The sequence below is a fragment of the Balaenoptera borealis genome, assembly GCF_965194805.1.
Source record: "Balaenoptera borealis genome assembly, chromosome: 11".
Lineage (NCBI taxonomy): Eukaryota > Metazoa > Chordata > Mammalia > Artiodactyla > Balaenopteridae > Balaenoptera > Balaenoptera borealis.
The window spans coordinates 13,696,353-13,723,407 of NC_138868.1; the positions used below are offsets into that span (position 1 = coordinate 13,696,353).

A 27,055-nucleotide genomic window follows, 5' to 3' on the forward strand; every position below is an offset into this window, starting at 1 on the left:
AACAGTAATAACAAGCCTCCATAATTTGGTGCTGTTTAGCTTTCAGAGGGGGTAAGTGGGCATTTCTCATCACAGATCTGCCCCTGCTTCTCACTGTATCACGCTGAACCTGTATTGGAAAATTCACCCTCTTGAATCATGTGGAGTCTTCCAGTAGTTGACTTTTGAAGTAGTTTCCATTGTCTTTGGAAGGATGTTCATGTTGTCTTGTTTTCTTCAGGGCTATTTTGAAATGCTTATTGTATTTAGTTGTATTTACTTTCAAATGATGAGGTTCAGTTTTATTTGAATGAGGGCTCAATCACAGAATAAGAGAAGCCTTCTGGTCTTTGGTTAAAAGGTTGCATGTAGTGGTATGGTAAGAGGAGGAAACATCTGCAGGCTCAAAAATGTGTAATTTAGTCTCTCCTGGGATACTGAGAAAGCAAAACCGATGTTGGAGTATTTGACCACAGTGGCACTAAGACTAAGGGAGAAGAATAAAGGAGACTAGGAATGAGTTAGTAACTTAGCTGTCTTTTTACTCTTTTACAGTTTTTTGCCAGTATGTTGACGTACCCCTTTGTGCTTGTCTCTAATCTTATGGCTGTCAACAACTGTGGGTAAGTGCCTTGCGTTTCTTGTCTTACTAGTTGGCTACCTGTATGCCTGACAGGTAGGGCAGTCCTGGTAGAAATTTGGGGAGGATAGTACAGTTGGTGCTGTTAATAGATTTCCTAATTTTTTTCTCTGTCTGCCCCATGTACCAGCAGTCCCATCAATTTATATTATAAGCAGCCACTTCATATCCTTTTTTGGAAGAGAGAAGGGCACAAATAATATTTCTCAAGCATTTATAAATAATGTGCACTTGCCAGTAGTCTAGGTTCTTTTCTGAAAAGGGTGGGAAAATTACCAAATTGCTCTACTTTCACATTTTTTTTTTTTTTAATATTTACTTATTGATTGATTGGCTGCGTCAGGTCTTAGCTGCAGCATGCAGGATCTTTCGCTGCAGCACGCAGGCTTAGTTGCCCCGCAGCATGTGGGATCTTAGTTCCCCGACCAGGAATTGAACCAGCGCCCCCCGCACTGCAAGATGGACTCTCAACCACTGGACCACCAGGGAAGTCCCCACATTTTTTTTTAAAAAAACTTTTTTATTTAGTTTTGGCCATGAGGTGCAGCATGCAGGATCTTAGCTCCCTGACCAGGGATCGAACCCATGCCCCCTGCATTGGTAGCGCAGCAGAGTCTTAACCCCTGGACCGCCAGGGAAGTCCCTCCTTTGTTTTAAGTCCTTATCCTCTCTTTCAAAAGTTACAAAAAGTATGTCAGGGATTGAATGACAACCTGTACCTGTTTTTCCTCAGGGCTTCATGGAGAAAGTGAGTTTTCAAGTAAGAAAAGTAGGAAATTTGGTTGAAAATGGAAAGTTTCTTGACCTTTCATGTACTGGCTGGGGAAGGGGGTGGGTGTGGTGGTGGACACCACTGATTTCCAGCTTCTAGGTGCCATCTGAGTCTACCAGGTTGGACAGAAGTTTTGCCTCGTTTTTTTTTTAATTTAAAAAAAAATTTTTTAGCCACGCTGTGTGGCTTGCAGGATCTCAGTTCCCCAACCAGGGATCAAACCTGCAACCCCTGCAGTGGAAGCGTGGATTCTTTTTTTTTTTTTTTTTTTTTAATATTTATTGATTAACAAATATTTATTGAGTATATATGGTGTACTGCTATAAAGTGAATGGTGTTTTTTTTTTTAAATTTATTTTATTTTCGGCTGTGTTGGGTCTTTGTTGCTGTGCGCGGGCTTTCTCTAGTTGTGGTGAGCGGGGGCTAGTCTTCGTTGCGGTGCGCGGGCTTCTCGTTGCGGAGCATGGGCTCTAGACGCACGGGCTTCAGTAGTTACAGCACGCGGGCTCAGTAGTTGTGGCTCGCGGGCTCTAGAGTGCAGTCTCAGTAGTTGTGATGCATGGGCTTAGTTGCTCTGCAGCATGTGGGATCTTCCTGGACCAGGGCTGGAACCTGTGACCCCTGCATTGGCAGGTGGATTCTTAACCACCGCGCCACCAGGGAATCCCGGAAGCACGGATTCTTAACCACTGGACCACCAGGGAAGTCCCAGAAGTTTTGCCTCTTGATTTATTTCAAAAGTCTGTTCCTCTGGAGTACCTGCCACAATATGCCATTATACATGTCATTGTTTTCAAACAAGATATCTAATTGATAGCTGTGTGGAGTTCTGAGCACAGTTACCATATTCTGTTTGTTTTGTGTTTTGTGGAGCAGCTGCCACATTTCGGCCCAGAGCAGGCTTGAAGGATTGGTTAAGTGTGGTGTTGTTGTCTTTGTTGTTGTTACTATTATTATTTGCACTTTTTGAGAGAGGAAGTGACAAGGCGTTATACCTGAGTAAGAGCATGTAGTCACCACCATTTCACGCCACTGTCCATTGTCATGTTTGGAGTCTTTTGAATACTACTTAGTTTTTAAATTCTCTTTCCCTGCTTTTTAATCGTATAATTACTATGTTCTAGGATTTCATTTGTCCACAAATTTAAGCCTAGATGTTTTAGAAAGTACATAACTGGTTGAAGTTTCTGTTTATGTTATGTTGATTCAAAACCTGAATGTAAGGGAGGGCGGTCCGTTTTGGATGCTCAGTCTTTCACCTGCTCCAATAGAATTTGTTTCTTCAGAACTAAAATTGCTTCTCAGGGAACTTTCCAGGAAGAATGTTTTGACAAAGATTTACTGAGCTCTTGAGAGAATGTTTCATAAATGTTGACTTCCGTAGCTAACCTTTTATTCTATTTCAGGCTTGCTGGTGGATGCCCTCCCTACTCCCCAGTGTATTCTTCTTGGATAGATTGCTGGTGCCTGCTGCAAAAAGAGGTACTTCTCTCTCATTCTCTCTCTCCCTCCCGCTTTCCCTCCCTCCCTCCCTCCCTCCCTCTCCCCTCCTCGTATTTTATTTTGTTTTGTTTTTGTTTGTTTTCTTAAATGTCTCTGGAATCCCAGGTTAATTCTTGTAGGTTATCCTTTAGTTACCAATTAATGTACCCTTTTTAGTGTTCCATATGTCACTCTGGCATAGTAATAAAATGTGCTGTTTGGAAATCAGGAGAGGTAGTGAAGAATTAAGAATTCCTAGATGTGATCTGGGAGCCATTTGGGTGATCACATTCAAATTGCAAATAAGGTCTGGGTAGACAGTTATCCTGGTTGTTAAAATGATGCCCTTGATTTCAGATTATTTTTTCCAACCTCACCTTTTTGTAACTTTTCAGAATCTCCTAATATATTCAGGTGTTTTCCTACAGTATTTAGAGAAGCTGAGAAATAAAAAGTTATTTATTTATGACATTATTTGTCACAATATTGTTGAAAGGGCTGATCTCTTACTTCCAGAGTCATGTTAGTGGATGATTTTGTCCAGACTCCAATTTATTGTTTGTTATTGCTGTGAGGTGTAGGTCATCTCCAACCAAAAATTCTTGATGAATCTAGGCAGAGCTTTATTAGGAACCAAAATGATAAATGGCTGTGGGCTAAATTTAACATGGAATCACTAAAATGGCCATCAGTTGAAAGCTGTTTTTGAATGGGAAGCACTTTTTAAAGGATTGTAGAAGAAATTGTATGAGGAAACTCTTTGTTGCATTATATGATAGCACTGGTGACACATACGAGAAAGGCCTTTGTTCACAGGGCTCAGGCTTCCCAGCCTGAACGCAAAGGCCTAAGTGCTGCTGGGGGGGCTCTTGCTCAGCATGCCCAACAAGCCCTTCTGTGAGCCCAGGCCAGGACACCTGGATGGTTGCCAGACAGACCTAACATGAATATTCTGGGTTTCATTCTGAGTTTTACGTTCTCGGTTGGGCAATCTCCTTTTGTGGTCCCCATTTAAAAGGAAAGGTGGCCCTTCTTTCCCCACTTCCTAACCAGCCCCCTGCTATAGGAAGAAAGCAACTAGAAAATTATTAGGGTATCAGACACCTTACCTAGGGAACGGTTAGTCCTTTAAATGCTCAAGACAACAGCAAATCTTAATTGAACACTTACTGTATATGAGGCATTATGCAAGGAGTTTTTCATGTATCAGCTCACGTAACCCTCAGAACAGCCGTGTGAGGATAGGTACCGTTCTTTATCATCCCACCTCACATATGAAGAAACGGGGACTTTGAACGGTTAAATAATACCAATTATGTAACCCAAGGTCACACAGCCAGTGTTTGGGAGCGCAGGATCTACATGCAGGTTGTCTAACTTCAGAGTCTACTCATTTAAACTCACAACATTACTACTTTAATTATAAGATTTTATAAGTACTCCTTAGAGATCTACCATTCCATTCAAAACAAATAAAAGCTGGCACAGGGACTTCCCTGGCGGTCCAGTGGTTAAGACTCCACACTTCCACTGCAGGGGGCTCAGGTTCAATCCCTGGTCAGGGACCTAAGATCCCACGTGCCACACGGTCAAAAAAACAAACAAACAAACAAAAGCTGGGACTTAACTGCGTGATAGGACTGTTCTCAACACTTTATATGAAGTGACTCATTTGATAATCCAGTTAGCTAGCAAGTGGCAGAGCCAGAATCCAAACTGGGAATTCTGTCTAAATAGGTAAGAAATACTTGCCTTTATCCGTGTGTCAGAATTGTAGTTAGTTCCACAAACGCTCAGCTTAAGTCAGAGAACACACATTGCTGCTCTGTGGTGATAGTCCCGGTTTCATCCTGGTCATTTTAGTCATGTTTCTCAGAAATATGTCCAGTTGTCTCTGCTGATTTGGACTGGCTGACCTCATTTTCACACTAGACTTTATTTGTATTTATCATTTTTTTTTTTTCCAGGGAAATATGAGCCGAGGAAATAGCTTGTTTTTCCGGAAGGTCCCCTTTGGGAAGACTTATTGTTGTGACCTGAGAATGTTAATTTGAAGATGTGGGGCAGGGACAGTGACATTTCTATAGTCCCAGATGCACAGAATTATGGGAGAGAATGTTGATTTCTATACAGTGTGGCACGCTTTTTTAATAATCATTTAATCTTGGGAAAATGGAGGTGTTTGGTGTCTGCCTTTTTCTGTTCTTTTTTCCAGCACAACATAATTTACCACTGATATTCCCCCTTTAGTTATTCTGAAACATTTTTACTCCAGATTATTTTACTTAAAGAAGGAAGTTGCTTTTACCTAAAGGTACAGGCAGGCTGTCATGCAATTTGAGTCTTAGTTTAAGGCTTTGTAAAATGAAGAGTACAATCCTGTGAAGAAAGAGAAATAATTCTGTGAAACTTAAGAAAATTAATAAGGCAAATGATATGGGAGGTTATAAGTTACCTTTTCTTTAGTAGACCTTAAAAACTCAGCAGCATCCACCAGAATCTGTCTCCCAGTATATTCTTCTAAGCACATTTAATTAACCCTGTCTCTCATACTTCAAAGAAAGGACAATACACTGCTAATCTACCCTAGAAAATCTCTGCATGAGGCATCCATGCCTTCAGTCTATTATTGCAAAGCAATAAATTGTGTTGCCAACAACAACAAAAAAAGGACAATTAGAATAAGCAAGATTTGGAAAGGAAGCATAATGGCTTTTTTTTCCCAAAAGAAATTCTTATTATCATATAAAATATGAAAAGCAAATACTGCGGCATTAGTCCCCTTCTCTAAGAGCTAAGTCTTTGCCAATCCCTAAATTGCATCATTATACAGTTCTAATTGTATATAATCTTTTGTGCTGCTGTTTTTTATTTTGTTTGCTTTTTGTTGTTGCAGAAGGTGAGTAGTTTGTTTTTCATTCCTGATGACACACTTGGAAGGTATACTTGTAACTTCACGTCTGGTAATGCAGACGTAAGTCCACAGGATTCTTAGGATATTGACCACCTCGCATGTCATACCCTCAGTTAGGCATGGTAGCATTCATAGGAGGGGAAAAGATCATTTTAGAAGGGAATAAATTTCCACTCAAGCGTAAAGATCTTATTTACTCAGGTCTTTTAGAAGCAGGTTAAAATGCTCTAAAATGAGAAAGCATTTGGTTTCACTTACTTAAATCCACTGGGTTGTTGCCAAATGAATAAGCACTGAATTTGCTGTTTCTCAGAAGAATTTGCTACTTCCCTATCAAAGCTGCAGCACCCACAATATTAGAGTGGGCGTGCAGGGTCTCCTCCCTCCCCCGGGGTTTAGGAATGTAGCCTGAAGCTCCTGAGTAGCTTACCTTGACATGTCTTTGATGTCTCTTTGTCTCAAAAAGGAATGTAAATTTTATATTCTATTCAATATTATCTGCATTTGTTTTAATATAAAAATGTTTTGCATTACCTACTTTTTTTCCCCAAAAAAATCTTCAAGTAAAGATGATCTAGGAAAATGTGCCATGTTTATTATCCTGTGGCTTCTGTTCTCATACACGCTACGCCTGCCTAGTTGAGAAGCTTGTCTGACTGTGAGAACCAGTCTACCACCAGCGGGCGCCAAGGCTTTGGTTTTGCCTACGAAAGTCGGGCTGTGGAAAAATTTCACCAAGGCCTGGCATTATTCAGAGTACTTGCTGATCAATCTAACTGCATCCAAGCTGTAAGTCCAATAAGAGTACTATACCCGTGGTCCTCCATAAAATTTTATACGCCGTTAACATACTCAGAGTCTGAAATTTACTCAGGGACTAGTAAATGCAGGTAGGTAGGTACTCTTAAGATACACATGCAAGAAATACTGAACTGACTCATATATGTAAATCATGTAAACCTAGGTAAGGATTATCTACTAAGCTGCACTTGTGAAACTGGGCAAGTGGTTTGCTTCGGCAGTACTGAGCGAAGTTGCCAGGAAATATTCCCTCTGGGGCTCTGCTGGTCATTGAAGCTTGACTGAAGAAAAGAATGTGGGGTTCCCTGGAACTTCGGGGTGCTTGTAAAAGTACCAGGGTATACAAGCAACCTTAGGACGAAAGAAACTTTAAACATAGTCCTATATCCCAGCTAAACATACCCTAGCTTTGCTATGATTTCCTACTTTAGAAGTGTCCTCCTTTCCCTCTCCCCATTGAAATTTTTCTTATATGGTAAAATTCAGTTCTAGTGCCATCTCTTTGTGAAGTCTCTCTTAGTCCTCCCAACCAGATGAGATCTTTGCCTTCAGACTTCTCCCCTAAGTCTCGTAATTATACTGCAAACTAAACTGACAAAACAGAAACCACATCCAACACCAAGTTCAAGGCTTACACAGCAGTGGCATTACTTCTCTCTGATCTGAAAATCTGTGAAAAAAATTATATTTGGCCCTTTAAAACAGGCCCACCGGCGCTTCCCTGGTGGCGCAGTGGTTGAGAATCTGCCTGCCAATGCAGGGGACACAGGTTCGAGCCCTGGTCTGGGAGGATCCCACATGCCGCGGAGCAGCTAGGCCCGTGAGCCACAACTACTGAGCCTGTGCGTCTGGAGCCTGTGCTCCGCAACAAGAGAGGCCGCAATAGTGAGAGGCCCACGCACCGCGATGAAGATTGGTCCCCACTTGCCACAACTAGAGAAAGCCCTCGCACAGAAACGAAGACCCAACACAGCCAAAAAAAATTAAATAAATTAATTAATTTAAAAAAGAAAACAGGCCCACCAAAACAGCCTCACTGGGCTTTGTAGGAGAACTAGCCGGTGAAGTAGCAGTGCATGAAGTCGGGTCAGTTTAAGGTACTATGGCAGGTAAGGGGAAGCAAGAAGAGAGAACAGTAGGGAGTAATGACTGCCAAGCCTGTTGTATAAGCTTTAGTTCTCATACTCTTTGGTAGAGTAGGTATACCCACTTTAGAAATAAAGAAAATGAGACTCAGATTAAGTAACTCATTCAAAATTATACAGCCAGTAAGTTTTAGAGGAGAGTTCAAACCTGAGTCTCTCAAATTCCAAGGCATGTTTACTGCTTCACAGAAGCAATGAAATGCTGAGAATAAAGTAGCCAGTGAACCAAACGATAAGTGATCCATCTGAGGACAAAGGCCCTGCATTTTAGTCAGATCAGTGAACCAAAGAACAAGCCTCCCACAGAATAGAGTAGAATGGTCTTCAATCAGGAAAGATACACTTTTTGCCTCTGCAGAATGATAAATAGGTGAAGCAACTGAAAATAGAGATGATCACCATTACTTTTGTATACTATTATGATTTATGCAGATGGAAAGCTAAGTTACTGTACGGGAAGGATTTTTTCCTAGGAGTACCATCAGTCCAATGTATTGGAACTCCTACTACATTTGAAGGTTAACATTTTTTGAAAGTGATTTACATGTCAGCTCCTCAATGGATTCTTTTTTTGGGGGCCTGCCCCGTGGCTTGTGGGACCTTAGTTCCCCAACCAGGGATTGAACCTGAACGGTCAGCAGTGAAAGCATAACCACTGGACCACCTGGAAATTCCCTCAATGGATTCTTCTAGAACATCCTTGCATATTGGATGGGTTCATTCAGGCTGCTGCCCTAAGTACCATAGTAATTTGTATCTGGAGATTTTTTTGTTTTGCGGGGGGGGGGGTTTGGTTTTTTTGGCCATGCCATGTGGCTTGCAGGATCTTAGTTCTCTGACTAGGGATCAAACCCGTGCCCCCTGCAGTGGAAGTGCGAAGTCCTAACCACTGGACTGCCAGGGAATTCCCATGGAGTTTTTTTTGTTTTTAAATACAAAGTTGGGTGTTTTATCTCCCATGGAGAGATTTTTTTAGGCTTATTTAAGGATGTCACATTTTATGTTTTCCACCTCCATTGATCCCTCGTCTTATCTCTTCAGACTTGAGAGAATTAGAATCTTGAACTCTGATTTTTGTCCTAGAGGGAAAGTTGCAAATGAAAGGTTCTTTTGCCACCAACCAAAAAAAAAAACCCACAAAAACAACCTTTTTTTCAGGAGAATATCTTAGAGGGTAACAGCAATCAATTTTCTAAAGCAACTAAAAGTGTTTCCCCTCCAACCAGTTTTGTCCATATGAGTCAGCTTCCTCATCTGTTTGCTGCCTCCCCAGGCTGTCTTGGGAGGCAAGTCTTCCACACACACTGCCATAATTCCATGGCCGTGAGATGAAATGTTGAAAAGCCTGTTTGCCTCGCTCTCGTAAGTGGATTCCTCTGCAGTCGGGGCCCCGAATCTGTCTGGGACCAATTAGCCAGATTTTGTATTAAAACCACAGTTGTTCCAGAACCAATTTACTGCCATCCTGAAAAAGAATGTTTTCAAATAGATTCAGATTAGTACCACACCAAAATATGGCTGGAGAACAGTGCTTTGGAGCGTGTCAAGGAAAAGGGGGAGAAACAAAAATGTGACCTGGAGGAGGTATTGAAGACTCGCCAACTTCCCAAGAGGGAGAGCAAATAATGATACAAACCCTGCCCCCTTCCAAACCCAAGGTGACACCATGGGTGAGAGAACCTTTTCTAGCACCAGTTTTTGCCTCACTAAGGCAGCCAGAAGAATGGACTGTTCCCTGGTAATGCCACATTTCCATGGAAAAATCTATTAGGCTTTGCAGTTTATTTCCAAACTGAGGAGCCTGAGGAGCCAGAGGTGAGATAAGGACAAGAAACAGAAGTGCGCCTAGTCGCTTTCTATCCCGTCTGCACACCTGCCCTCCTGGCATCCCAGAGACTGGTGAGAGTGTCCTTTGGCTGGAAACAGAAAAGGAGGGTGAAAGTGGAAACAACAGAGCCGTACCTCACTTCAGACTGCTCACCTCCTCCTGGAATTCAGCATTTCATGCCCTTCCTCCCCTGAGGGGCCCACATTTAGAGTTTATAAATACAACCCTCAGCTACTGAGTGCAAAGCCCTGGGTTGTGGGCAGAGGAGGATGTAATAAATCTCGGCGTCCTCCACGGCATTACTGGGTGCTGAGGAAGGGACGCGAGAACATAAAAGGGTCTGAGGAAGGGTCTGGCGAGAACATAAAAACTAAGAATGTTGGGAGGATTAAATGGAACCATGTGTAAGAAAGCAAAGCCTGGTACACTGAAAGGGTTCTCACTGAGTCTCCCAAACACTTGATGTGATGGGTGTTGGACAGGCAGGATGTGCCAGAAGTTGAAAGCAAGCTCCCCTGGGATCCACAAGAGGAAAAGCTGACATCCAGTTAGGGGAACTCAGGGAAGACTTCATGAAGGAGTAGCACTTGAGCTGGTTTTCTAAGGACAGGATACTGGGAGGCAGGATGGTGGAATGGGAACAATTTCCAGCCCTGTCACTTAGCAGCCGTGCGACCTTGGACTAGTTATTTGATCGTATTAAGCCTCAGGCTCCTCATCTCTAAAATGAGGATAATACTTATTGGGACATTAAATTGAGTACAGTGTCACAGTAAATATTTGGAATGTGGTAGCTGTTATGGTTATTTAAGAATTAGAAGGTAAGGGGATACTTTATAAATATAGATAATATGGGCAAAGTCATGGAACTAGTAAAGGCCAAGAGTTGAGGGAAAGTGGAATTGCATCTCTAATGACAGTCCTATAACATTTCTTCAGAGCTGTATTTCTGCCATATAATGAGCACCTGGAACAATACCTAACACATAGTTCTCAGTAAATGTTTGTTCAGGATCCTCAAATTCAATTACATCGCAACCCTTCTCCCCAAGCCTGCAGTGGTGCTTGCATTCTCAAATTTTATTAAACACTTCATGATCACCCTGTTTCCCAAGCTAAAACCCTGGAGATGACTGAATCCTCTCTACCCTTCGCTATTCTAAGAAGTCACTGCTAGATTCTCAGAAATGCCTCTTGAATTTGTCATCCTCACTCCGTCCCCAATGCCTTGGTGCATCATCTCTGCTCAGCTGTTGCAGCAGGCTTCTATCTTGTCTTCCTGCCACCAGCGCAAGACAGTAGGCAGTAGATAAAGCTGGAGCTACTGTATGGTATGATCTGGTTATGGAGGATGGCTACAACTTCTCTCTGCCTATACAAGCTTCCTACAGGGGATAAAATACTTTCTGACCTAAGTTTCTTAAGACTTCTTGCTGTAGCATCCTTAAATCCATGCACCCTAAGCCTACGTCATGCAGTCCCAACGCTCCTCCTCCAGCTTCCTCTGTTCTGCATATTTGTACCTCATTAGCAGCTGCTCTTTGTGCTTGTTATCTTCCGCTGGAGCCTGGTGCAGAAGGAGCCAAGCTGAGAGACAAGGATATTTATAAATAGAAAGTGGGTGTAAAGTTCTGCAGTTGCAAATGTTTTTTAAAAGGCTAATTCCATCTCTCCTCCATTTGAGCTTAGAAATTCCTGTCCACCTCCTCATCTTCCATCTTTTCCCAAAAGTTCTTACGCTCTCCTTGGTCCCGGCCATGATAAACCTGGAAACCATGGTGGTTAAAAAGAGATGTCACCTGGAAAGTAGTGCATCTATAGACAACTGTACAGAGTGAAAGCTATTGAGATAACATAAATGTACTTACCACCTAATAATAGAATATTTATTGGTAGCCTCCTACACGACCTGGCCATATATCCATTAGCTCCAACCCATAAAACAGCCATATAAACAAAATATAATCCCATTTTTTTGATAGAAAAGTGAAGTTCAGAAGGGTTAACTGATTTGCCCAAGACTGATAAATGACAGAGCCAGGATTCAGAGCTGGGTCTGCAAGTCTGGGGAATTTCTAATATGTCATGCACACGTACTGAGTTCTGTTTTTCCTACATAAAAATAGGGGAACAGATATAAACGAGGTAAAAATGCAACTTGATGAGAGAATTTGTGATTTTATAACAATGAAAGGGTCAATTTGTACATCATGGGTGCATACTCAGAAACCCAACAAACTGGCTTAATTAAGAAAAGGAATTTATTGGCTCAAGCAACAGAAATGGTCAGTTGTTAATCTGGTGGTTCAAACAAAGGCATCAGGAACTCCCACTCGCCCCATCCCTTGGGCCCACCTCTGCCTGGTTTCCCTCTCAGACAGGCTCACTCCACTTGGCGACAAGATGACAAATGGCATCTTCACTCACATGGCTTTTTAGAGCTTGTAATTTCAGAGAATGAGTAAATGTCTCTTAGGGAAGTTCCAGCAAGAATCCCCTGGAGGACTCTGGCTTGAAACACATCCATCTGTAAACCATTCCATTCGGTGTGCCTGTGGGATGGAGTACTCTACTGGCCAGACCTGAGTCAGGTCCAGCCTGAAGGTGTCAGGATCCAGGGTCAGCTCCACTGGAACCATATACAGTTGGCCCTCCGTATCTGCAGATTCAACCAAACAGATTCAAGGGTCTACTCTACTTGGGGCTGCACGGGCATGGCTCATCAAAGGAAAGTTCACCAGGCATAGACATATACTGCAGCATGTCCAAAAGAAACAGCTTGACCAGAAAGGGAAAGAAAGCAGCACAGTCCGCCAAGGACATAACCTGTGAAAACCGTGAACCTGAGATGAGCACAGGGGTTGATGGGTACTGAAACCTATGCACAATCAACCACATAATATCCCCATTTTTCAAGTGAGAAGAATGGAAGCTCAGAGATTTAAACAGCTTGCCGGGAAGGGGCAGAGCTAGAATTCAGACCTGGATGTGCTTGACTCCGAATCCTGTGTGCTTTCTGCTCTCCGCCGCGGCGCACTGCCAGCCCCGGCGGGGAGCCTTTGGGTGAAACTGACAGGTGAGCGCTTGGAAGCCACGGCCCCGCGGGAGTCCACTTCCACCTGCCCAGCCGAGCTCTGAGGGCGGGACGGCCCCAGGCTAGGGCACTGCCCCCACCCTGCCCTGGCAGCCACAGTCCCACGCAGCTGCGAGCTGAGCAGCTGGGCAGTTCACAGCATCAGCGACCGGTTCCTCTCTCCGTGGGCAGACACGACTGCCAGGGAGCAGCTCCCCCGACCTGAGCTCTGACCGTGGGAAAGAACTGCCTGGAGCTGTCAGTGGCACAGGAACCACAGCGCAAAGTCGAATCAAGAAGGAAGGGCATGTTGGCCATGGAATGAGTGGGTGAGCGAATAAATAAATAGTCCTAGAAAAATAACTTGAAGAGATTAGAGTTACTATCTCACGTTTAGAGATTTAGATGGGAATGTGGCCCATGAGACAGGAGGCTCTGAAATAGGAAATGAGGAGAGCCCATTTGCAGAAAATCCTTGGACAGGAAAAGGGGGAGAGCTGAAGAAACCAGCGTGGCTGTACGGAGAGCTCCCTGACAGGCTCACAAAAGAAAAGGCAGGTATAAGAGAAGAAGGTTGAAGTCCTTGATAAAATGAGACTCGGAAAAAGTGCAGACAGTAAAAGACGTTGTTGGTTATGTTCAGAGCAAGAGTAATAAAGACAGTATAGGGTTCCACTTGGGGAAAAGGTGTCAGGTTAGCAGTTGTCGGAAAGCAGAATACTCAACCCCGATTCTCCTCACTCTCCATCGAAGAAAAGCATTTCTAAACTGGAATGAGTCAAGCAAAACTTCAGATAGAGGAAATTGAAACTCCAAAGGGAGAGAAGAGAAGTAAACCTAAGCACCCAGCCATTTAAAAGGAGGTGCAAATCCCAAGGTGTTAAACCTTTGCAGAGAAGATCCTGGAACCCTTGCCAATATAGCTGATAAAGCTGTGGACAAAAGGAAAGGGGCCCCAATGCCCGATGGCTGCAAATGTCCCGGTGTTAGAAAAGAGGAAGAGGTAGATTCTGGAAACTCTAGGTGGGTATACTTCAGGTGAATTCCCAGATTTATTCTAGAATATCATATTAAACTGTGGGTTTGAGAACACCTAGAAAAAGAATTGGTACCTTCACTAAAAACAAGATAGAGTAAATAATAATGTCAACAATAATATAGTTTGTTATTATTTATTTGGAAGGCTACTAGGAAAATTTCCTTGGACATAGTGTACCCCGTTTCCAGTTAGACATCAGGTGCCTCCCAACTGAGGAGACAGCCAGGAAAACAGTGACCTCCACGATTGCCCAGTCGGGTGGATTTCTAGCCCATTTAACCACTGTGCCCCTCCCCCCAAGTTGGTTATTCAGTTGATGTAAATCCGGGGAGAAGTCTTAAATTTCATGCTTCTAGATTCTGTATTTGGTCAGCTCAGTAGTTAATCGTGTCTGCCACACTCACAGTGCAGGTGGCACCACTATTGGAAGGGAAAGCTAATATTTGGATGTCAGAATCAAGATTCTAAAATATCTTGAAACAGTGGGCTGAAACCCACAGGATGAATTTAAAAGAAGTGGAAAGACCTGCATTTATACGTATTTTAAAACATGAGCTGCACCAGTACAGGATGAAGGAAGTTTGGCTTGACGGTGCTTGTGAAAAAGGCTGAGGGCTTTCAGCCGACCTCAGGTTGAATAGAAGCCAGCAGGAGCCAAGCAGCTGCTCAAAAAGATACTGGTTCTCCCTGCCTTTTTAAAATAAATTTATTTATTTATTTATTTTATTTTTTGGCTGTGTTGGGTCTTTGTTGCTGCGTGTGGGCTTTCTCTAGTTGCGGTGAGCAGGCTTCTCATTGCGGTGGCTTCTCTTGTTGCGGAGCACAGGCTCTAGGGCGCGCGGGCTTCAGTAGTTGTGGCTCACGGGCTATAGAGCACAGGCTCAGTAGTTGTGGCACATGGGTGTAGTTGCTCCATGGCATGTGGGACCTTCCCGGACCAGGGCTCGAACCAGTGTTCCCTACATTGGCAGGCGGATTCTTAACCACTGCACCACCGGGGAAGTCCCTCCCTGCCTTTTTTAATTTTAGGTACAAAAGGGTAAAACAGTGGAAAGTATGTCTTTCTCCCATAACCATTCCTCTTCCCAGGAGGCAACTGCTGTTAATGGTTTCTAGAAGATTCTCTCAGAGGTATTCTATGCACATAAAAGCAAATGCATACTTTTTAAAAAATAGAATGGTAGCATACTGTACACCTTGTATTTTTTGGAATCAATATTTATTTCATATTTCATGAACCTGTTTGAGTCATTACTTAAGTTTCAAAGATGTGGACCCAGTGCATACTCCGAAATGGTCTTAAGGACCTCTCTTGCCTAATAAAGTATTACTATTTACATTAGAATTACAAAAATAATTATTATACTAACAGTATAGATATAACTCTTACAGCATGGTGCCCTGAACTTAAAGCAATTCTCAAGTAGTTTTGAATATAAAATGTATAACATTTAACAAATTTTCCAATATGTTGTAATGGATTGGTCCCAAACTCCTCTTCTTGTTTAAGTGTAAACTCAAGGGAACTCTTTCAAGAAAGCATCAATGGAAAAATGGAACTCTGGATTAAAAAAATAAATGTTAGGAAATTTAAGAGTCAGAGGAGGGGGACTTCCCTGGTGGTCCAGTAGTTAAGAATCCGCCTTCCAATGCAGGGGACAGGAGTTCGATCCCTGGTCGGGAACTAAGATCCCACATGCTGCGGGGCAACTAAGCCCCCAGGCCGCAACTACTGAGCCTGTGCCCTCTGGAGCCCACGTGCCACAACTACAGAGAAGCCTGTGTGCCGCAACAAAGAGCCTGCGCGCCGCAACGAAAGATCCCACGTGCCGCAACTAAGACCTGACATAGCCAAAAATAAATAAATAAATGAATGAATGAATAAATAAAAGAGTCAGAGGAGGAAAGAGGTCATCTTATTGGGAAAGCAAAGGAGGTAAACTTATTTCCTTCCATGAAACTTTCTTTTCTCCATTTATAAGAAGCTATGACTTTGAGGGCCAAGTACAGTTGGAGTGGACTTATGGAAAAAGAAGCCTGATGAGTAGTCTGTATGGAAGTTTAGATCTTTCACTACAGTGGCAAAATAAATTTTTCAAAGAATACATATGAGGATTATAGAGCAGAAGACTTAACCAACATTCTTTCAACAAATATTTATGGAGGTCATATTCTATAGTGGATAGCTAAAAAATATGTTAGAATGATAAATGCCATAATAAATAGAAAATGGCAAGTTGTTTGCTTTATTTATTTTTTTTTAGGGGAGATGGGGGACTAGGACTGGGTCATAGCCAGTTGTTAGGAGATATCCTCTCATATGGTGATATTCAAGCTAACACATAAAGGCGGTAAAAGACTCTCATGTAGAAAGCCAAGAGTTGAATAATAATGTATTAGACAGGGGAGTGAATTGTGAGGGGGAATAGAAAAGGTACATTTAGAATGAACCTGCTATAATCAATGATTTGAGGGGTGCATAAAACATCTTTGAGAGGCTTCAGATGGCCACAGCTTGGCTGGGCTTTATTTCGGCTACATACCAATTCCCTCAAAACAAATGTACACCTTGTATTTTTTTCACTTAACAGTAAATCTTAGAGATTATTTCATATCAGTATACAAAATGACTCCTCATTCTTCTATAAAGGGTAGGTAGTATTCTATGTATCAGAATTTATTGGATGGGTCCTCTACGGCTATTACAAACAATGCTGCAATGAATAACATGTCATTTCAGACATGTGGGCATGTGTCTGAAGAACAGCTTTTCAGGAAGTGGAATCATGGAGTTGAAGGGCATGCACATTATAAAACCTGGTAGATATTGTCCAGTTGTCCAACGGTACCAGTTGACCCTCCCACTAACAGGGTGTGAATGTTTCTACACCTCCTCACCAATAGAGTGTGTTATAAATCTATAGATCTTTGATAACCTGAGAGGTAAAAAAAAATGATGGCATCTTACTGTAATTGTCTTATTCTAACAGTTATTTGTATTTTATTTTTTATTAACTGCTTATATTCCTTACCCACTTTTCTACTCAGTTGTCTTTTTCTTAGAGCTCTTTGTGATATGAATTACAAATATATTTTCCAGTTTGTAGTTTGTCTTTTGACTTTGTTTCTGGCAGTTTTGCCATGTTAATATGTTTTTCTTTTAAGCTGTAGTAAAAAGTATCCACCAATTTTTTTTAATGAATTCTGGATTTTATGTCATACTTCAAACTTCTTTACTCTGAAATTTTTGTTAATATCACTTGATTTCTTTTAGTACTTTTTTGGTTTCATTCTTACATTTAAATATGTGATCCATTTGGAATTTGTTTTGGTATCAGGTATGATGTATGGATCCAACTTAAAGTTTTCTAGATGGCTACCTAGTTGTTGCCATACAGTTTATTAAATCATGTATCTTTTCTCCTCTAATTTAAGCTCCCACTTTTATAATATTCTAATTCTAATATGTATTTAGATACATTTGAAAGAAATTAAAGTTTTTATTGATATTTCAAATTACTTTTCAAATGAAAGGAATAAGTATTCATTGTAGAAAGTTTAGGAAATAGAAAACATTTCACAGAGAAAATAAATATCATCCCTGAACCTACCATAAATAACAATATTTTGGTGTTTTTCCAGTCTTTTCCTGCATTTTGGTGTTTATCCAATCTTTTCCTGCATAATTATATTCTCTACCTAATTGATGACACTATGTAAGTCCCCCCCCAGTTTTCCATCCCCCAAATCTAGTGTGATCTAAATGCCCAAAGTGGAACCAGTCGTCATCTGACCCAGACTGAACATTCTTCCTTCCCCGTCCCCGCCAGATCCCAGTGCAAGAGGTGGAGTAAACACCTTCTGACTCTTGCAGTTCCTTCACTCCTCCCTCTCATTCTAGTCACCAAGTCCTCTGAATTTTCCCTCCAGAGACTCACAGGCCCTAGATTATGAAGTCCTCTCCATATGCATCCGAAGAAACCAAGACCCAGAGAGGGGAAATAACTTGTAAAAGTTGGAGTGCTTTTAACTGCAAGAAACAGAGGACTCCAAATGGCTCCACCATCTTCCATAGTGAGAGGTCCATAGGTAGGGTCTGGAGTTACCTGTTGCCTCCTCTGCCAACATGGGTCAAGGAGGTCCAGCAACGGTAGCTCAGGTAATCAGCCTGGGTTTGGGGAGAAACTCAGTAACTATACTGCATCTTCAGTCCAGTTTTGACACGTTCTGTTTCCCCCAGTATTCCAACTATCTATTGCTGCAGTAACCCAAAAGTTTCTGGTTTAAAACGACAACAATCACTTCTGTCCCTAGTGGGTCTGGACATACACTGGGTTCAGCCAGGAGTCCTTCGTTCAGTTGCAGTCAGACAGTGACCGGGCCCAGAGTCATCTGGAAGGCTTCCTCGCTCATACCGCAAACAGTGGATGCTGGAACCTCAGCTGCGGTCAGGGCCAGCTTCACAGGATGCAACTTGTACAGCTACACAAGCTCCCACACTTAGAAGGGCTCCATGCGTGGTTTAATGCTGTTGTCACCCTCTAAATTCTTAATTTTTTTTTCTTTTTTTTTAATTTTTATTTTTTATTTTTTATTTATTTATTTATGGCTGTGTTGGGTCTTCGTTTCTGTGCGAGGGCTTTCTCTAATTGCGGCAAGTGGGGGCCACTCTTCATCGCGTTGCGCGGGCCTCTCACTATCGCGGCCTCTCTTGCTGCAGAGCACAGGCTCCAGACGCGCAGGCTCAGTAATTGTGGCTCACGGGCCCAGCCGCTCCGCGGCATGTGGGATCTTCCCAGACCAGGGCTCGAACCCGTGTCCCTTGCATTGGCAGGCAGATTCTCAACCACTGCGCCATCAGGGAAGCCCTAAATTCTTAATTTTTGAACAAGGGGCCCTACCTTTTCATTTTGCACTGGACCTTGAAAATTAGATAAATGGTCCTGACTGGGGCTGTTGGCCACAACATCTGCACATGGCCTTTCCATGTGGCCTGGGCTTTCTCACGTCATGATGGCTGGATTCCAAGTGTGAGTTTCAAGAGAGAGAGCGCCAGGCAGAAGCAGCGTCACCTTTTACGCCCCACCTAGGTCTTCCTCTCAGAGGGGAGTGGCATGGTCCCGGTGTAAGAAGAGCAGGGTGGGATGGGAGATGCTATCACAGCTGTCTTTGGAAGATGCAGTTTGCCACATCTGGTCAGGAGCAGGCCACCTCCACATTTCTGGCCTCAACCTCCCCATCTGCAGAAGGGACCTGGGGGTTCCCTTCTGGGAAAAGGGCCAACAGAGGGGAACTTGTCACAGCCACTCCCAACTGCCCCCATTCTGCGTTGTTTACCAGGTGCTCAGAAGGGTTGGAACCAGGGGCAGTGGGGCCAGGAGGCCAGCCCAGGGGCTCTAAATGTCTACTGCCCTGGAAAGCTGAAACCTCGAAGGAAGGCAGGGACTCAGCGCCCTGACATCTGCTTCTCCTGCCGGCATCTCTGCTTGGCTGACGATTCCTCCTCTTTCATTTCTCCCTGGGGCTTGTTGTTGTCTTTCTTATTAGCTTCCCTTCAACTCCCAGCAAGGTCCCTAGACTCTGAGCTCTGCTAATTCCCCTGTAAGCCACTGGCAAGCCAGGAAGCTAATTAAATTGTGAGCTTGTGCGCGCGCGCTCTCTCTGTCAGTCTCTGCAGCTCTTCTTAGTCTCTCTTCCATCTGTCTCTTCCCTTTCTCTTCCTTAGAGATCTCCCTGCCTCTCCTCACCTCTTCTGTCTCCTGCCTTTCATTCTGTGGTAGGAGTAATCTTAAATACTGCTCTGAGCCCTAACCCCCTGCTGCAGGATAAACCAAGTTCCTCAGCTCAGCATTTAAGCCCTACACCACCTCACCTGCCAGGCCTCTTTCACAAACCCTTCCCTCTTCAACTGAGCCACATACAGGCCGATCTATGCTACCTCCACACTTTTGCTCACCCTCTTACCTTAGACTGGATCCCATTCCCTTACTCCTCTAGCAGCACTACGTAAAATCCTCACCATCATTTTTTTTTTTTTTTCGTTTTTTTTCTTTGGCCACGCTGCACGGCATGAGGGATCTTAGGTCCCCAACCAGGGATTGAACCCATGCCCCCTGCAGTGGACACGCAGAGTCTTAACCACTGGACCGCCAGGGAAGTCCCTCCTAATAACTTCTGCTTACATCTCATTGACCAGGCCTAGCTGCTGGAGACAATGGGTACGTTGCCTCCCTTCAAACTCAAGAGCCCATTCCTCATTTTACAGATGAAAAATTAAGGCCCAGAGAGGATCAGAGAATTAGGGAAGCCGCAGAGCATAGTGGGTAAGGACTGGGTTTTGGAGCTAGACAGACCTGGCTTTGAATCCTACCTCTGCATTAACCTCTTTATTCCTCATTTGTAAAATTGGGTTAGTGACATCTACTTCAGGGGATGTTAAGAAATAAGGGGACTTCCCTGGCAGTCCAGTGGTTAAGACTCTATGCTTCCATTGCAGGGGGACAGGTTCGATCCCTGGGAACTAAGATCCCGCATGCCTCACGGCGCTGCCAAAAATAAATTTAAAAATAAACAAACAAATAAGTAGAAATTAAATAAGATAATGGGCAAAATGAAAAAGCACTTAACACAGTTATCGTTCATCGTCTCAGTTCGGGTTCCCCCCAAAAGCCGACCCTGAGACAGATTTGGATACAAGTAGTTTATTTAGGAGGTGATCCCAGAAGCAGGGTGAGAGAGTGGGGAAGTGAGACAAGCAAGAGAGGAAAGCAAGCAAAGCATACAGGGATAAGCAAGCTTTCCCCATGGACAACTTAGGTTCCATTCTGCTGGAGTCTTTCTGAGACTGGAACAGGCCTGGGCATTGGAAATTATCCCACTTTCAGAGGGACTGAAAGCTAGAGGATTTATCCGCTAACTCTGGGCCCTCCTTGGTTGAGGGTTCCCCTGGGGGCGTTAATTCCCCACTTCCAGCCTGCCCCACACTCACGTCCAAAGCTGGGAATGCCACAGGAGAGACACAGGGAGCAAGTTCAGAAGCTGTCTGCAGGTGACCTCCGAGTAGGCCTGGGGGCTTGATTGGGGTCACTGGTAGCATCTGCTACACCCTATGAAAGGAACTTGCTATGAAAATTATCACTGTGTTGTGGTAGGAGCAGACAGGAGCTACAGCCTAGCCCTAGGGCTCTTCTCTGAACCCTGCTGCCTCCTAAGTTCATTCCGGTGCACCCCCAGCCTGCCCTAGATGCCCACCAGTACATGGCATCCTCCTCCGTATCCCTTTGCCAGTGGCCTCCACCTTGTCCCATCCCTTGAAGCAAAAACCCTGCTGTCATCTGCCTCAGCCACCTGTCTCCAGAGAAATGAAATGAACGTTTCATTTCTCTGCTGAAATGCTTTTGTGGACCCAGGGAAAGTGTCAGATGGCTTTCAGCCTGAGACAGACCCCCACTGGCATTTAACTGTTCTGCCTTGAGAGTCCTGCCTTCTTCCCATTCCTCCCACTGTTGGAATCACACCTTCAAAATGCACCTTCACGATGGCAACCCCGACCTCCTTGTCCAGAAGAAGGCTTGTGGCTGCTGCAGATTGGCTTCCTGTCTTCCCCAGCCCTCCTAGGCTTCCCCCCACACCCCACCTAGGCCTTTTCAGGCTGGTGAAGGAGGCAAAAGATGGTCCTGAAGGGCTAGACAGGTGCTTCACCCTCTGTCCCCAAATGCCCCCATGCCCAGGCCAAAACGCCTCCATCCATCCCTTTCTATTGAGGCACATGTCTATTCATTTTATCATTCCCTCAGCACCCTGGAGAATACTTAATGAGTTCATCATCACCGTCAACACCTTCAGGACTAACCCATGTTAGGTTAACTGGGGTCGTGTCAGTTTTGAGAGTTCCAGAAGGAGAGCTCCAGAGGACAGGGGATTTCACGGGGCACCAGGCTTCTCAGAAACCACACAGAGGGTCTGTGGCAGAGCTCAGGCCCCCTGAGTCAATCGGGGTGGGGGGGCTAGGCAGAGGGGTCCTGCTCTGGCAGCTGAAGAGTGGGGCTCTTCAAAAGCCATCCATTCGGTCAGCATCGACTGAGTGCCAGGCAGGTCGTCCCCTGCACAGCTGTCAGGAGAGGACCGCAGCCTCCCTGAGGTGGTGCCAGAGCCCAGAGTGGAAGCCATGGAAGGGCCTCGGTGAGTGCTGCAGTGGGAAGACAGCTGTTCCCAACCCTGGTGTCCTGCTGGGTCCTGCCACCCCGGCCCAGCTAGGCAGGGTGTCAGTGTCCCTCTGCAAACAGGCCCTTGGAGCCCTCCCATTGCCCTTCTCAACCCTCTCCCTCCTTGCGGACGCTGTGGAAGCAGCCTTCCTGCCAACACTCAATTCTGCCCCAAGGACTCCCCTCCTTCCTCACCCCCTCCCCAGGGGGCACAGGCTGACCCTCTGATGTCTGGGGGTTTTGTCTTCCTCCTTCCTTCCTTACCAACCATAGGCATTTTCCGACTTGGAGGTGAGATGACAGGTCACTGTAAGCCCGCCCTTTACTGGCAGCATTGATCCATTTATCCTTCTCTTCCCTCCGACCCCCTCCCCCGGTGCCACTCAGCTTGGACGTCTGTCCCAGCCAAACTCTCACCTTCCACTGTCCTTGCAGTCCAGAGGCTAGTGCAGTCTCTGCGCCCTGCTCCAGTCCCCTCTCCTCAATCCAGGGAGAAGGTTGGTCTGTAGAGTGCCCTGAGCCACCGCTAGTTTGGCCTCTGCCTCAGTTTCCCCATCTGCTAACTTGGATTAATGATGCCTGCTCTCCAGACCCAGAGGATGAAGCTTTAGGGAGGTCACGGAGGAGGAAGAGCCCGGTGCTCGCGCTGCCTGCGCGGGGGGCCTTCTTCGTGCGGTGCCCCTGGGCCCTGCCGCTCGGCTCCCCGGCCTCGGCGCGCCCCTCCCTCTCGCTTCCCCTCCCGCCTCTCCCCCTGCCCGCCCCTACCCCGCCCCTCCTCGCGCGGCCCCGGAGCCTCGCTCTTCAGCAGCCCTTTTTCCCTCGCTGCCCCGCCACCCCGAGCCCACCCCGGGGTCCCAGCGCCCCGCCCGCCGCCGCCGCCGCCGTCCCCGCCAGGCCCGGCCCCGCCGCAGCGCGGGCGGTCAGTGCGCAGCCCGGCGCCCGCCCGGAGCCCAGAGCCCGGAGCCGGGAGCCGGATCGCAGGCTCGGAGAGAAGCCGACCGACCGCCGCCCCCAGCCAGGTGAGGGCTGCTCTGGGGCGCGGGGATCCAGGCTTTCTCCTTGACTGGAAGCGGGGGCCGGGAAATTGGGTCCTTTTTCCCTGAAAGGAGGACCTGGGAGCTTTTTTTCATGAAAGAGGCTCAAGGGCTTTTACTCCGAAGGGATGGATAAAGGAAGGTCTGGGGGAGAGAGGGTCTGGGGTACCGTTTTCCGAGGGTTTTGTTTTTTTTTTTTTATGAGAAAGGATTAATTGGCTTCGTCTGTGAAAGGGGGACTTATCTTCTTGGGAGCCTGAGGGGTTTTCAAGGTAGGTGGGGAGGGAGGTTTGGGCAGAGCTTGAGGGAGGGAGTGATTGGGAATTGGGGTTTGGTAGGGAGGGGTCTCTAGAATCCCCTTAGCCTGACATGGCTGCACCTCTACCCTGGTTCTAGGGTTCTGGGTCTGTCCAGCGCACTGTGTCCTAGTTTTTTCTCTTTGAGGATGATTATTTTGAGCCTCACCTGAATGGAGCTAGGAACAGCCATTTCCTTCCCTGGAGCTGTGATGCCCACCTGACACCCTCTCACCTCTGACCTGCTCCAGGAAGTGGGTTTAGGGAAGGATGGGGACCTACGGATCTGAGAAATGGGCAGCGGTGGGTGAAATGGAGGCTGGGTACTGGACACACAGGAGGACCCTCTGGCACTGGCAGGGTGCACCAGGCTTGGCAGGAAGATTACTGAGGGTGGAGTGGGCAGGTGCTCCTGGGGCAAGACCTGCTAGGAGAGCAGCGGGGTCAGGAAGAGTTGAGATGTTCCCATACTCCCAGAAGACAAAAACGTTAAGAATATTTTTTTGGTTGGCTTTGCTTTCTTTCCCCTTCACCCTAGATCCCAAGACTCATTCCACTTCTATTTTTGCAAAAAGTGAAACTGAGGCAGATGACAGGTTGGCTGGAAAAAGCTGTGCTTAGAATGGAAAGGTGGTGGAGAGGAAAGCACACTGAATTTGGAGTCAAAAGACCTCAAGGCTTGCCTCAGTGCTCCATGGGTGGCCTTGGGCCAAAATGCTTCCCCCTTTTGGGCCTTGGCTTCCTCCCCTATAAAATGGGAGAGGGCCCACCTGTCTCGCAGGTTGGCTGTGACACCAGATGTGTCCAAAGAGCTCTGTGAAAGGGATTGCACTGAATACCGTGAGGTACAATCTTCACTACTGCACATGCCCCCCCTCCCGGCCCCTGCCCTCACCAAGGGTACTGGCTAGCCCGTGGGGCACCTTTGTAAGAATGAGAAAAGTTACTTCCTGTGTAAAGAGAGAGTGTTCAGCTGGGCTAGGGACTTGGGGGTCTTACTATGAGAATTAGAAAAAGGCACACTTTCCCCCAAGGGCAGCAGTTCCACACAGTTGGGCAAGTAGAATGTGGGTTGGACTCCAGCACCCACCTACCCTCAGGTGAACGTCCTCGTGCTGTGCAGCACATCTGCACTGCTGCACCTGGCAACCCTTCTTGGCAGGTCCCCGGTGTCTCCAAGAGACACAGAGATACACACACTCCCCGGGCACTTCCTATAGAGGCCCACGGCCTAGGCTGTTATCAGCTCATTTTCTTTTCTGCTTTGCCTCCACTTCAGGTCCTCAGGGTATTCAATCCCCAAAGCCTATGCCCTACTAGGAAGCATTATGTAATCCTACCCTTGGGGAGTTAGCCCTCTGAGTTAAGTAGTGCCTTTACCAAGTTTCCAAGGGTAGGAGTTACTGAACCCTAACCCCTTATGTCAAGAACTTGATCGTCAACTATACTCCAATATAAAATTAAAAATTTAATTAAAAAAAAAAAAACTTGACCAGATCGATTTTCTCAAAAAATTGACTGCACTGCCATCCAACGAAGGTGTTCACACCTGCCTTCTCAGAGCATCCTCACAGTAAGCTTGTGAGGCAGGTCTCCTCCCCAATTACAGAGGGAGCCATGCCCAGAGAACTTTAGGAACTTGCCTAAGGTTTCACAGCATGTAACGGGTAGAGCCAGGACCTGGGCCCAGGTTTAGCTGTCAGTCCTCTCCACTCCACCACTACCGAGGAACCGAGCTGCTGACCTCACAGACTTGCCAAAGCCGTGCTGGAACTGTTGCTCTCCCACTCTATCCCCAGCAGCCCCTGGCTTTCTCTTTCCCATCAGTGACCAGCCCCCAAGCCCAGAGGAAGGAGTCTCTTTCTCTTACTCTGATTTTACAGGGGGAGGGAACTACCTCAAAGCCCATCTGTTCTGTCCTCTTTAGTGCAAGAAGGGCCCCTGGAGAGTCCAGAGGTCCAGTGTGGGAGCTGACCCTTAACTGGGTCAGAGGCCAGGAAATGGGTCAGGGAGCGGCTATTTCCTTCCCTGCCAAAATGGGGACTTACCCAGCAGCCGTCATGGAGGATATCAGTATAGAGAGCCAGTGCCTGAGTGAGGGGCAGGCTAAGTAAGGACCATAGAATAGACACAGGAAAATGCAGCAACTCGGAGGCTGAAGGAAACTCAGAGACCCCCTGACCACCTTCTGCGTTTTCAGGGCCCCTGGGTGTCAAGGAGGAGGGGATGTGTAAGCCCAGCAGACAGGGCTATAGGACCCTCTGACCAGAGCATTTCTGCTTGCATCTGTGGTATATGTCTGTGAGCTTTCACTTGAAAAAGGAGTTCGGTGGTTACAAAAAAAGAAAAGAAAAGAAAAAAAACAAAAACACTGGCCTAATCTAATGGTCCCCAAAGTGTGGTCCCTGGACTAGCAGCATCTCTGCATTACCTGGGAACTTGTTAGAAATGCAAATTCTCGGGCCGCATACTAGATGAGGTGGGGGTGGGAGCCAACAATGCGTGTTTTAACAGGGTCTCCAGGTGACACTGAGGCCCCATGAAGTTTTAAGAACCACTGACCTAGTCCAAGCGCGTAGGAGGAAACTAGGAGTCCTAGTTGTGGGTCAAGGGCGGGTCTGTGAAGGGAACCCGTCTCCAGGCCACCCCTGCCCAACCCCTGTCTCCTTCCCTTCGTGCCTCCCCTCCCAGGCGCCATGCTGCCGCTCCTGCTGGGCCTGCTGGGCCCGGCCGCCTGCTGGGCCCTGGGCCCGGCTCCGGGCTCCACAGAGCTGCGCTCGGCCTTCTCGGCCGCACGCACCACCCCCCTGGAGGGCACGTCGGAGATGGCGGTGACGTTCGACAAGGTGTACGTGAACATCGGGGGCGACTTCGACGCGGCCACCGGTCAGTTCCGCTGCCGCGTGCCCGGCGCCTACTTCTTCTCCTTCACGGCTGGCAAGGCCCCGCACAAGAGCCTGTCGGTGATGCTGGTGCGCAACCGCGACGAGGTGCAGGCACTGGCCTTCGACGAGCAGCGTCGGCCCGCCGCGCGGCACGCCGCCAGCCAGAGCGCCATGCTGCAGCTCGATTACGGCGACACGGTGTGGCTGCGGCTGCACGGCGCCCAGCAGTACGCGCTCGGGGCACCCGGCGCCACCTTCAGCGGTTACCTGGTGTACGCCGACGCCGACGCGCCTGCGCGCGGGCCGCCCGCGCCCCCGGAGCCGCGCTCGGCCTTCTCGGCGGCGCGCACGCGCAGCCTGGTGGGCTCGGACGCGAGCCCGGGGCCGCGGCACCGGCCCCTCGCCTTCGACACTGAGCTTGTGAACATCGGCGGCGACTTCGACGCGGCGGCTGGCGTGTTCCGCTGCCGCCTGCCCGGCGCCTACTTCTTCTCCTTCACGCTGGGCAAGCTGCCGCGCAAGACGCTGTCGGTGAAGCTGATGAAGAACCGCGACGAGGTGCAGGCCATGATTTACGACGACGGCGCGTCGCGGCGTCGCGAGATGCAGAGCCAGAGCGTGATGCTGGCGCTGCGGCGCGGCGACGCCGTCTGGCTGCTCAGCCACGACCACGACGGCTACGGCGCCTACAGCAACCATGGCAAGTACATCACCTTCTCCGGCTTCCTGGTGTACCCCGACCTCATCCCCGCCGGCCCGCCCGGCCTCGGGCCTCCGGAGCTCTGAGCCACGACCCGGAGAGGAGCCCCGGGCGGCCTGGGGCGTGCATGCCAAGCCGGGACCGCGGCCCGAATGTCCCGCCGGTGCGAGCATGACGGCCCGCCCAGCGTGGCTGGACTCTGCCAATAAAGTGGGCCTGCGCCGGCGCCTGTCTGCCGGGGTCCTGCGCTTTGTCTTGACTGC

At 46.9% G+C, this 27,055-nt stretch overlaps 2 protein-coding genes across 8 annotated transcripts in view; both read left to right on the forward strand.

The window, feature by feature from the left end:
* Positions 1 to 16,779, forward strand: part of MTCH2 (mitochondrial carrier 2) — a 32,710-nt gene extending 15,931 nt beyond the window's left edge. The window contains exons 11-13 of one of the 6 annotated variants that reach the window (XM_082341232.1): positions 535 to 602; positions 2,798 to 2,873; positions 16,414 to 16,779. In XM_082341232.1, the coding sequence (XP_082197358.1) occupies positions 535 to 602; positions 2,798 to 2,873; positions 16,414 to 16,497 (228 nt within the window). In that variant the 3' untranslated portion in view covers positions 16,498 to 16,779. Of the gene's footprint in view, positions 1 to 534; positions 603 to 2,797; positions 4,817 to 4,840; positions 5,051 to 6,351; positions 14,351 to 16,413 lie in introns of those variants that run through there. The other 5 variants (XM_082341229.1, XM_082341233.1, XM_082341234.1 and 2 more) reach the window with 5 other exon arrangements.
* A 5,539-nt stretch (positions 16,780 to 22,318) lies between these two features.
* Positions 22,319 to 27,025, forward strand: C1QTNF4 (C1q and TNF related 4). Of its 2 annotated transcripts, none has more exons than XM_082341227.1 (2): positions 22,319 to 22,896; positions 25,899 to 27,025. In XM_082341227.1, the coding sequence occupies exon 2, from the start codon at positions 25,904 to 25,906 to the stop codon at positions 26,876 to 26,878; it is 975 nt and encodes a 324-aa protein (XP_082197353.1). In that variant the 5' UTR covers positions 22,319 to 22,896; positions 25,899 to 25,903; the 3' UTR covers positions 26,879 to 27,025. The 2 variants fall into 2 exon arrangements, with proteins under 2 accessions (XP_082197353.1, XP_082197352.1); XM_082341226.1 differs by lacking the exon at positions 22,319 to 22,896 and adding an exon at positions 23,113 to 23,183.
* The last annotated feature ends 30 nt before the right edge of the window (positions 27,026 to 27,055 follow it).

Coding starts and splice junctions, on each gene's coding strand:
- C1QTNF4 (XM_082341227.1), top strand. CDS start 25,904: ATGCTGCCGCTCCTGCTGGGCCTGCTGGGCCCGGCCGCCTGCTGGGCC.